The following is a 10355-nucleotide window of genomic DNA, read 5'->3' as shown; positions in this document are numbered from 1 at the left end:
GAAACAAGACTATAAACCAATACACACAAACTTTAGTGAAACAAGACTATAATGTCTTTATTGGTACTAAAGTTGAAACAATTTACATGTGAGAAATCAAGGTCATCTTTAACACATGTTGGTGTGGACTTGTACAGTTGAGAGTTCTGTTGGACTTGCTTGAAGGTTACCTTGTTTGTCCTAACCATTAACTTTGCAAGATGTTCTGAATAGTCCTAGTATTTAATCATGTTTCTGAATCTTGGATCTCCACATGAAAAACAATTGTTCAGTTTAATAAATAGCCAAACTGTTATTCAGAAATACAGTGGTTATAAAATAAACAAGTTAGAAATTTCATTCTTTAAGGCTGTAGTAGTATGTAAAACATTTCAGAATTTATTGATGAGCTTTTGGCAGAATTTCATGTTCTTTAAAAATGTTGGTACAGACTTTATTTGCATGTTTTCAATAGACACATGGCATAAGAAGAGTGTTACTCTTGGCCGCAACTAATAAACCAGATGCTTTAGAACCTGCTTTACGAAGACCAGGTAGGCTGGACAGAGAAATTGAAATTGGAATTCCTACAGCAACAGAAAGAATTGAGGTTAGTAGTCTTGATCAACAAGAAATGAATTTAGTTTTTAAACTATTTCTTGATTTTGATCTGTGATGAACAGGATATGTACTGCATTAGATAAACATTTCAGTTCATGTACAGAATATTTACTGTATTAGATGAACATTTCAGTTCTTGTACAGGATATGTACTGCATTAAATGAACATTTAATTTCATGTACAGGATATGTACTGCATCAGGTGAACATTTCAGTTGATGTACAGGATATGTACTGCATTAGGTGCACATTTCAGTTCTTGTACAGGATATGTACTACATTAGATAAACATTTCAGTTCATGTACAGGATGGGTGGGATCAACCCATCTCGTAACCATGAAACTATCCATGAAAATAATTATACTATTATTTTCGATAATGTATGCCTGTCTTTACAACATTTTGCAGATTATCAGTAAACATTACAATACTTTTATACACAAAATATCAGAATTTTTTTTATTAAGTTTTAAAATTTCTTTAGTAATGTTTTCATCGTGCCTTTTTTTTTTTCGAATGTTGACTATCCAACATACAAAGTAATTTAGATTTTAAGATTAAAAATACTTTTATGCATCAGAACATTTTCAAATTTCACATACAAAATCTTTACAGCCTCCAAATAATTATCAAATGGTTTTTTAGAAAAAAAACTATATTTTATTTTATCTGTTATTTTCACTACTGCATCTCTGTATGGATTGGGTCGATTTGACCGACCGCATAACCACCATAAAAAATTAGGAAATAAATATAAATTATGCTTTTTTTGTTCTAGAATGACTACAGGTTATAACACAAAAATACAAATGTTTAGTCTAAATAGCTTTAATCTCATAGAATTATACATTTATATATATTTATTATTTTTATTATATTGACCTTTCAGCCATGCCTAGCTAACAATACAAAAGTTGCAATGATTCGATGCATGTGCACTCATGTTACCGAATTTAAGAATATAAAGCTTACAAAGTGACCTGTCTTAACTGTGTTATAATACTTCAGTTATAATACATTATATATGTATATACATTATTACTATTTACAAATAAATTCTTAAACTTATTTTTCTTAAAACATAGAACAGTAAATAAAGAAGTAAAGCAAACAATTATCTCTTCTAGTTATGAACTTTGTACTCGTTTGCTGCTTGATGTAGGTTGCTAAGCCTTATAAAAATTTTCGCACATGGAGGATGTGAAATTAAATAATTTTTTTAGGTTTTATATATACATTTTGAAATAACCAAATGCAATGAATTACTATATCAATACCATAGAATTCCACTATAATTTATCAAGCTTAGTAATAACTAAGCTGTATTTTGGTCTAAAAAATATGAAATGTTGAGCTCACTAAAGTCTTACCTTACCGTGTGGATTCTAGCATAAAAAGAAAGAATTTTCTGTCTGATTACTTGAAATTGGCTGAGAAAGCCACTTGAGACACATTCTAAGCTTTCTATTGGTTATTCACACTTCATAGACAGAAGTAGGTGTACAGAAGCGTTTCCAAAAATGGAAACAGGGAGACGGGAACACTGTGTTATATTCAGTTAATGTAGCGATATCTCAGCAAGTAGTAAAGATAGGAGGTTCTTATTTTAGATTCTAGCATGTCAATATTGATAATTTGAGTTCCTAATTCATAAGAAACTATAGACTTTGTACTTGAACATCACAAACATCTAATTTGAACCAATACTGTATTCAACATGCCACATAACACACAAAAATTGATATTTAGGTGGGTTTTTTTATTATTTGCTTTTAAATTAAGAAATTGACTAATGTATAATACTAAAATTTGAAATATAATCTACAATTTGATACCAAAATTATTGACATACATTCATAAAATAGTAGTTCAATAAAATTTTGAATGCGAGTCAACAAACACGATAACATGGCCTTTGACGTGTGACCCGTAATGATAGGGTTAAATAAGCATTTCAGTTCATGTATAATATATGGACTGCTTTAGGTAAACAGAGCTTGTGAAGTGAGTACAAAGAGATAATTTATTCAATCTAGTAAGTTTTTATTCAGTAGTTGAATGCAACCTGCTAAAGGGTATATATATTTCTCACTTGATAATCTCTTCATTTTAAAGATTCTAACAAAGCTGTTGCTAAGAGTGAAACACCTGTTAACAGATGCAGACATAATTACTTTAGCTGAAGCAGCACATGGTTTTACTGGAGCAGACTTAGCAGCAGTGTGTTGTGAAGGTAATACATTTATATATCTCCAACTAGTCAATTATATCTTCTTCATTATATCCGACACTTTTCGATTTTTGGTTCTCGTGATAGATGATCTTGTAACTCTCAAAATTTGTTTTATTTTATTGGGCATTCAACATTTCACTTTGTAGCTTTTTCAGCAGCTTTCCAGTAATATACAAATTGAACTGACAAAGCTATTTTAGTGGAATGCTCCTGTAGATGCTGTAAAACAAACAGTTGAATGTCCAATTAAGTAATAAGAAAGCAATTTTGGTGTTATAACATAATTTATTTCTATAATTAAAATGTCCTCTGTATTCCAAGATGAACTACAGAAACTAACTATTGGGTTTTGAAGTTGACAGTTAGCAGTTAAAAAGTAAGAGTGATTATAAAAGGTATGTAACAAAAACTTAAACAGTAGTTCTTTTAAAATTGTATATAATAGTGAATGTTTACAATTATTTTTGTAAGAGTTTACATCAAGACCAACATACATTAACCCTTCTTTTTTAACACTTAGATTGTGTAACGCTAACAGAAACCTTGACCTTCATAACTGCTAAATGAAGCTATTATTCCAAAACTTACTTACCTCCACTGACACTTATAGCTATTACTTCAACTTTGCCCATCTAAGCATTGGTCTGATTTTTTCTCGCTTGCTCCAGTGTTTTATACCCCACTCAATTGCCATACTTACATCAATGCGCCCTCTACCCTGGTACTGTATATAAGCACCTCATTCAGATAATGTTATAACTTTTTCTCGACAAAGCGTTTAGACACAGGTTTCTCTGAAGAAGTGCTGCGATAGTTAACATCCTTGGTTGCGATTTCCACATCACCTAGTTGATTTCTGTTCAATAATATTTTAATAAATCTTTAAAAAAATCCTTTTGTTCATTGCACGCCATTTTCTGCCATGAATTCCCAGGTTATTATTTCCAGCATGTAAGCTAATCAGGCCTCCTCTATTCCTCCTCCAGCATCTCTCAACAGTTGGAGGGGGGGGGGACACTATCAGTTGAGGCTGTCCATAACTGATTCGTTGTGAGATGGAGACATATATTCGGTCTGGAAGTATCCCTCTGGGGAGTTCTGAGGCGATCCTCGACAATCTGGAGAGAATTTAGATTCTCTTTTTCTCATGCCTTCCTTTATTGATCGGCTTCTCATGAGGCTAGTTTGGATCCATTACCTCCAGTTCCTTTTCTTCAGTTAGTCAGTTGGGTTTGTGAGGTTCTGAGGCTTTCCCTAATTGCTTTTGAATTTGCTCCTTCCTTGATTATTAAAAGGTTTGAGGGTGAATACTTAGCTCTTCCTCCATCACCTAATATTGCAGTTCATGCAGGGAGTTTACTACTAAGTTACATGAAGGGATGGCTATACCTTGTCTGCCATGTTTGTTGGAACAGCAAGCTTTGGCTTACCATTGCCAGGAAGATGTATATTTAGATTCCCAAAGACTTGATCCACTTGTGGAGATGTGGAATTCCAGAATGGAGCCTGTGATCACTTTAAACAGGTCACAATTTTCTTGGATTCGTCAGACCCTCACTACTGTTCTGAGATATTTATCGTCCCTACAAACTTTGTAGAAAGCCTCTTGGTGATACCCACATCATTTTGATAATGAATTAGGTCCTTTGCTGACTTCTACCTTAGTAAGCTTCTGCTCTTTCTTTGGTTTCCTGGCTTGTATGTTGTTTGGACTTACTGGGTAGAGATGCTTTGTTGGAGAGAGTTTGTCTATCTGCTGCCACCCTTCTTGAGTTATGTGAGGCTCCTTTTTTTCATCCCTTGATGTTTGTGGGCATTTCACAGGCATTGAATCACAGATTGATGTCACCCATTTGCATTCTTCCTTGTCGTCGTTGGCCTCTCAACCTTCTTTGGCTCCTACTGGAAGTCATGGCACTACTGCTCGTCATGTGTCCCAATTCCCAGCTTCGGCTTCTTAATTTGTTGGTACTCAGAATAGATTCCATTCTTATCCAAGAGGCTCCTCCATTCGGGCAGATCGTCGCCAGTGGCATCAGTGACTACTCTATGCTGGTGGGGTCTGTGGGAGTGTGTTTACAACATTTTCCAGATGCCTGGAATACCTTCACCACAGATCTATGGGTACTTAAAGTTCTGGCATCAGGGTTGGTCATTTAGTTCACATCTCCACTTTCATTATCCTCCCAACCTGTGGTATTTCCTCCCCCAACAGATCCATGTAGTGTGGATCTTCATTCCAGGGCTATCAGAGAGTTATTGGTCAAGGGGGTGGTATAGAGAGTTGATCCCGTTCTTCTGGGATTTTATTCCTATTTATTTCTTGTGTCCAAGAACATGGGAGATTGGTGTTTGATCATCGATCTTTCTCGTTTTAACCACTTAGATCTTCGATGGAGTCCTTTGTCAACCTAGGTTGGCATTTTTCACCAGGACTGTGGATGACCAAGCTCAATGTTGCCACATTCCCATAGTGGAGTCTTCCTGCTACTATCTACATTTTGTGCACAAGGGTTAGATACTGCAGTTCAAGGCTCTGCCCGTCGGACAAGCATTGGTACCATATGTGTTCTGCAGAATAGTATGAGCATATTCTCATCACCTTCATTTTCTAGGCCTGTGCACACACCATTATATGGATGACACCATTTCATCAGTTGGCAGAACTGCACACCCAGATTCTCCTTTCATAAGCCACCATGGCTGGCTTTCTTATCAGAGCCAACAAATCCATTCTCATGCCGACTCAATACATTGTCCATCTGGGTGTCTTTTTTTAACACGTATTTAAGTTAGGCTTAGCCAACACCCATATGGCTCCATGATATGGAACAGGCAGTCAGATTCTTACTCACATCTCCTTCATCTCTCTTTTGGGGATGTGGGCACCCCTTGATTCTCTTAATTCCTTTGAAACAAGCACACGTATGATCCCTTCAATGGTCACTGGGCAACTAATGGATCATGAACTAATATCGACTGGATTATCCAGCCTCCTTATTTAGAAGCAACATCTTAGATCTTGAATGGTGGTTGGATCAGAACAACACTACAATAGGTGTTCCTATACCACCCCCTCATCCCAAAATTCTTCACAGATGCCTCACTTCAGGGATGGGGTGCATATATCAACGGTCAGGGTCAATGGGCAGACAACGAATATTCTTTTCACATCAATATTATAGAACTTCTTGCAATTGCCCAAGGTTTAGCTCTATTGAAAGGAAAAATTGTCATGATTCATTCCAACAATTCAATGGTGATATCTTACATTTTCCATCAAGTGGAAACCTTTGTTTTCAAACTTTGGATATTCTCTACTAGGCTCACTCCCTTCATATCAGCCTCCTAGCTTGCCATGTTCTGGGGGTGATGAATTTAATTGTAGATCATCTATTTCAGCCCAATCAAATTCTACAGACCAAATGCATGCTACATCACAAGTTTTTCTAGTGGATTTGCTCTCAGTTTGGGATTCCAATGATCAATACATTCAACACTTACTAGAACTCTCAACAACAGGCATTTTGGTCCACTGTAACTCATCCTTGGACAGAATTACACCCCTATGCCTTCTCCCCTATTTATCTGTTACGCAGTGTTCTGGCTATGGTTCAATCCACTTCTTGTCTAGTGCTGTTGGTAGCTCCAGATTGGCTGGCCCAACCATGGTTTCGTTTTCTTCATTATCTTCAAGAGTGTCCACCTTTATCACTTCCTCTTTGGCCATCTCTGTTGAGGCAACCTCAATCTGACATTTAGCTCAGACTTCATGCATGTAAATTATGGGGTCCTTCTCACAACATCGAGTTTAATTTCTAAAGTTGCCTTGTATTTGTCTCAATTTCTCCATAGACCCACAATGGCCATTTATTAATGGAAATTCTACACTTATTGCCAATGATGTCTCATGAGGAATTTGAACTCACTTCACCCAAGTGTGCCAGCCACATTTCATTTTTCGAACCTGGCTTCTTGACAAAGGTCTACCTCCGTCTACTATTGCCTTATATAAGGCAGCTTTATTGACTACTTTTTAGTATTCTAAACTTTGGAAATATTTTGGGCCCCCAGTGCTATCTGGCCTTCTCAAATCATTTTGCGTCCTTCGTCCCAAAATATCTTTTATGTTACCTAACTGAAATATAAGGTAGTGTTACATGTTTCGTCTCGACATACATTTAGCTTTGTGACTACGTATCACCTTTCACTTAAAGTTTATTTTTTGTTGATGTCGATGTCATAGGTTAGAGTTGTTTTCATTGCATGTGCTTAGGGCTCTTTATCACTCTACTTATGTCCTGCTATACCCAGATAGGTTCTTCCTTTCTAAGACTGGCAGCTAGGGAAGGGGATAAATCCTTTTCACCAATTCATTTGCCGGCTACTTCTCAGCTCTATGACCACTAGGACCACGATCGTTTGTTATGTGGCTCGCACTAACTCCTTTTGAGGTGCTAGAAATTGACTTTTTATTCACTGGGATCCTTCAGTTTCCCACATTTATCCCCGATTACCTTGACAAGGTGGGTTTGCAAATTGATCCATATTGCTTATTCTGGATTATCTTTACAGGCAATGAAACTTCTGCATGTCACATTTCTATGCCTTTAGCTGACTGATTGAATTGCCCACTGGAGGACATCATGAGGGCTGGTATGTGGACTTCTCTCAATACTTTTCTCTTCCATTATTTACACCTACCCCATGTAGCCATTTTGACCACATCTGTTTTACTCTTCTTGTCTCTTTACTTTTCAGGATCCATTACCTCTTTTTCTTTTTCACTGGATCCCACTCTGTGGCAAGTGTTGCCCAGGAATGTGTGCTTTTATCAAACCAATTCTGCACTAGCAGCACTATTTCACTATAATTACTACCAGTTTCAACAGGCTCTGTAGGAATGAGGTGTTCCATAAGACCACCTAAGAGCTTCTTGGTATTACTATACTATGCTGGACTGCCACTTATTGACTATCATGAGTAAAGCTAAAATGGATCCTGCCCATCCTTGCTCATCATCAGATTGAATAAATTGGGGTCGGTTTGCTTTTAAAAATTTAGGGAACTTGGTTTACCTATTGCACTGATTCCAGAGCACTGTTCCTCATGGCTGGCCAATGTGCATTACCCCCCCAGATTCTACTACTGGATCTAGGGAGTCCTTACCACATCCAGTTTCCAGTCACTGGGATGGTGGACAGAGGCTTTTCCTCCAGAGTGTTAGAATGAATTCCTCCACTCTTGGAGAAGAGGGTGACGTTGGGGGCCCTCCTACCCAGGTCCCTGGGTGTTTTTTCCCAAATGTTGGTAGGAGCGGCACCAGCCTATGCAGGAGCCTACTTGTAATACCAGTTCAGATTTGATGTTTAGCTATCAAGTTGGGGGTGCATGGCCCTTCGTTTTGATCAATATTGGTTCGGTACATTGTTCATGGAAGGGGATCCACTATCTCCTTGTAATTCCAAACTTGGAGTGGTCACATACTGGGTTTTTAATAATGGTTGGAGATGGCTTGAATGGGTAATAAAGAAAAACTTTAATATAAGTTTAACATAACAGCAAATATACAATGTTTCGACAAGGTTTTGTCATCATCAGGTACATTTGTTGTTATGTTAAACTTATATTAAAGTATTTCTTCATTACCCATTCAAGCTGTCTCCAACCATTATTAGTCTGAAAGTGGGTTCCTTGTCATCGAATTTGAATCCTGGGTTTTTGTTGAGCACAGTTGTTCCACATTCTCCCCATAATTCTGGGGGCAAGTGGAAGGCTCCTTGCCCACTTGGTTGGGGAGTGAGGACGAGTGTTCATAATTACATACAAGATAAGTTATTTTTTTTTGGTTGAGTAAGGCATACATGATCCCATTATTCTAAGCCTGGGGTGTTGCCTTTTGGACTTCTTCAGGAGGAGGAGAAGGTTTGTTCGCTTAGGTGTTGCTGACATTCTCGTTGTGATTCCGGTGATTCAGAACACATCACCCTGTGGCTACAGGTTGGGATCCAATCAAAAGTATATCTGTATGTAACGTTGTGGTCCACTTGCCCTAGCAACCAATGATGTGGGATATAGGGACCAGGACCACTTAATTCCAACCTCGAGTAGTGGAACCTCAGCTATCTGGTTGGGGTTGGCCTATAGTGATGATCACTCGTATACAATTCCACCATTGATACAGGAACTAAGTTCAGGTTGAAGAACATACCTGTTTTGGATGTAGTGTGGTTCTCCAAATAGGATACCAATCTTCTCTTGGCACACCCATGATCTGTGTAGATGCTTTCTATATGGATAATGCCCTCACCAGCCCCTCCACCTTCTCAATGTGGGATTCTAGCTGTAAATGTGAGGGGAGGCAAGTATGATTTGGAAGTTAACATTTTCCTAACTTGAAAATGTATTTTCATAATACTTAACCTCTGCTGACATTCTCCTGCCCTTTCTTCCCACTAAAAGCTGGTGTTAGAGACTGGGATTGGGTCAGTCTCGAAAAAGTGATAACATTATCTGAATGAGGGGCTTATATAAAGTACCAGGAGAGAGGGTGCATTGACGTAGGTGGTGAGTATCACAAGACAAATATTGTCAAGGGCAATTGAGTGGGGTGTAAAAGACTGAAGCAAGTGAGAAAAAATCAGACCAATGCTTAGATGGGCAAAGGAAGTAATCCTGGAGGTCGATTAATAGCTATAAGTGTCAGCAGAACTAATTATTATTGGAAATACATTTTCAATTTAGAAAAATTTTAACTTTTTATGTCTAAATGTTGCTAGATTTTAATTAACTCAAAAAAAAACAAACAAGGTGGTAAACATTATTATTTAATCTTCCAAAGATTATAACTAAAAGATGATAAGTTATTAATGTGGTTGTAAAGTTTAGGAGATACTTTTTTTTAATATTGATGAATGATGAAAATCTTTTAACACGGTTTTATAGTGCAGTGGATACGTTCCTCATAATTATTCACATTTAGGAATCACATTTCACCTTTAATTAGAAGAAGTACATAGTTAATTTAAGTTAATAGAAATAAGGTTTAGAATAAAAGTACACTTAAACAAAAAGATTGCATGAAGTGGAAGGATGTAAGTTTGAGAGCAGTGGGCACTTTATGATCACAACTTACACCAGTTTGTTTTAAATATATGATCACAGTCTACATCAGTTTGTTTTAAGTATATGATCACAGTCTACATCAGTTTGTTTAATATGATCACAATCTACATCTGTTTGTTTTAAGTATATGATCACAGTCTACATCAGTTTGTTTAATATGATCACAATCTACATCAGTTTGTTTTAATATGATCACAATCTACATCTGTTTGTTTTAAGTATATGATCACAGTCTACACCAGTTTGTTTTAATGTGATCACAATCTACATCAGTTTGTTTTAATATGATCACAATCTACATCTGTTTGTTTTAAGTATATGATCACAATCTACATCTGTTTGTTTTAAGTATATGATCACAATCTACATCAGTTTGTTTAATATGATCACAATCTT

General features: G+C 36.8%; 1 protein-coding gene across 1 annotated transcript in view; it reads left to right on the top strand.

The window, feature by feature from the left end:
• LOC106475967 (spermatogenesis-associated protein 5-like) overlaps positions 1 to 4795 on the top strand; it is a 15649-nt gene extending 10854 nt beyond the window's left edge. The window contains exons 5-7 of the mRNA XM_013936643.2: positions 455 to 589; positions 2717 to 2834; positions 4659 to 4795. Of these exons, the coding sequence (XP_013792097.2) occupies positions 455 to 589; positions 2717 to 2834; positions 4659 to 4795 (390 nt within the window). The remainder of the gene's footprint in view (positions 1 to 454; positions 590 to 2716; positions 2835 to 4658) is intronic.
• Positions 4796 to 10355: the final 5560 nt, after the last annotated feature.

This window comes from Limulus polyphemus, unplaced genomic scaffold (assembly GCF_000517525.1).
Source record: "Limulus polyphemus unplaced genomic scaffold, Limulus_polyphemus-2.1.2 Scaffold9529, whole genome shotgun sequence".
Taxonomy (NCBI): Eukaryota; Metazoa; Arthropoda; class Merostomata; order Xiphosura; family Limulidae; genus Limulus; species Limulus polyphemus.
This window is presented reverse-complemented; position numbering and strand designations above follow the sequence as displayed.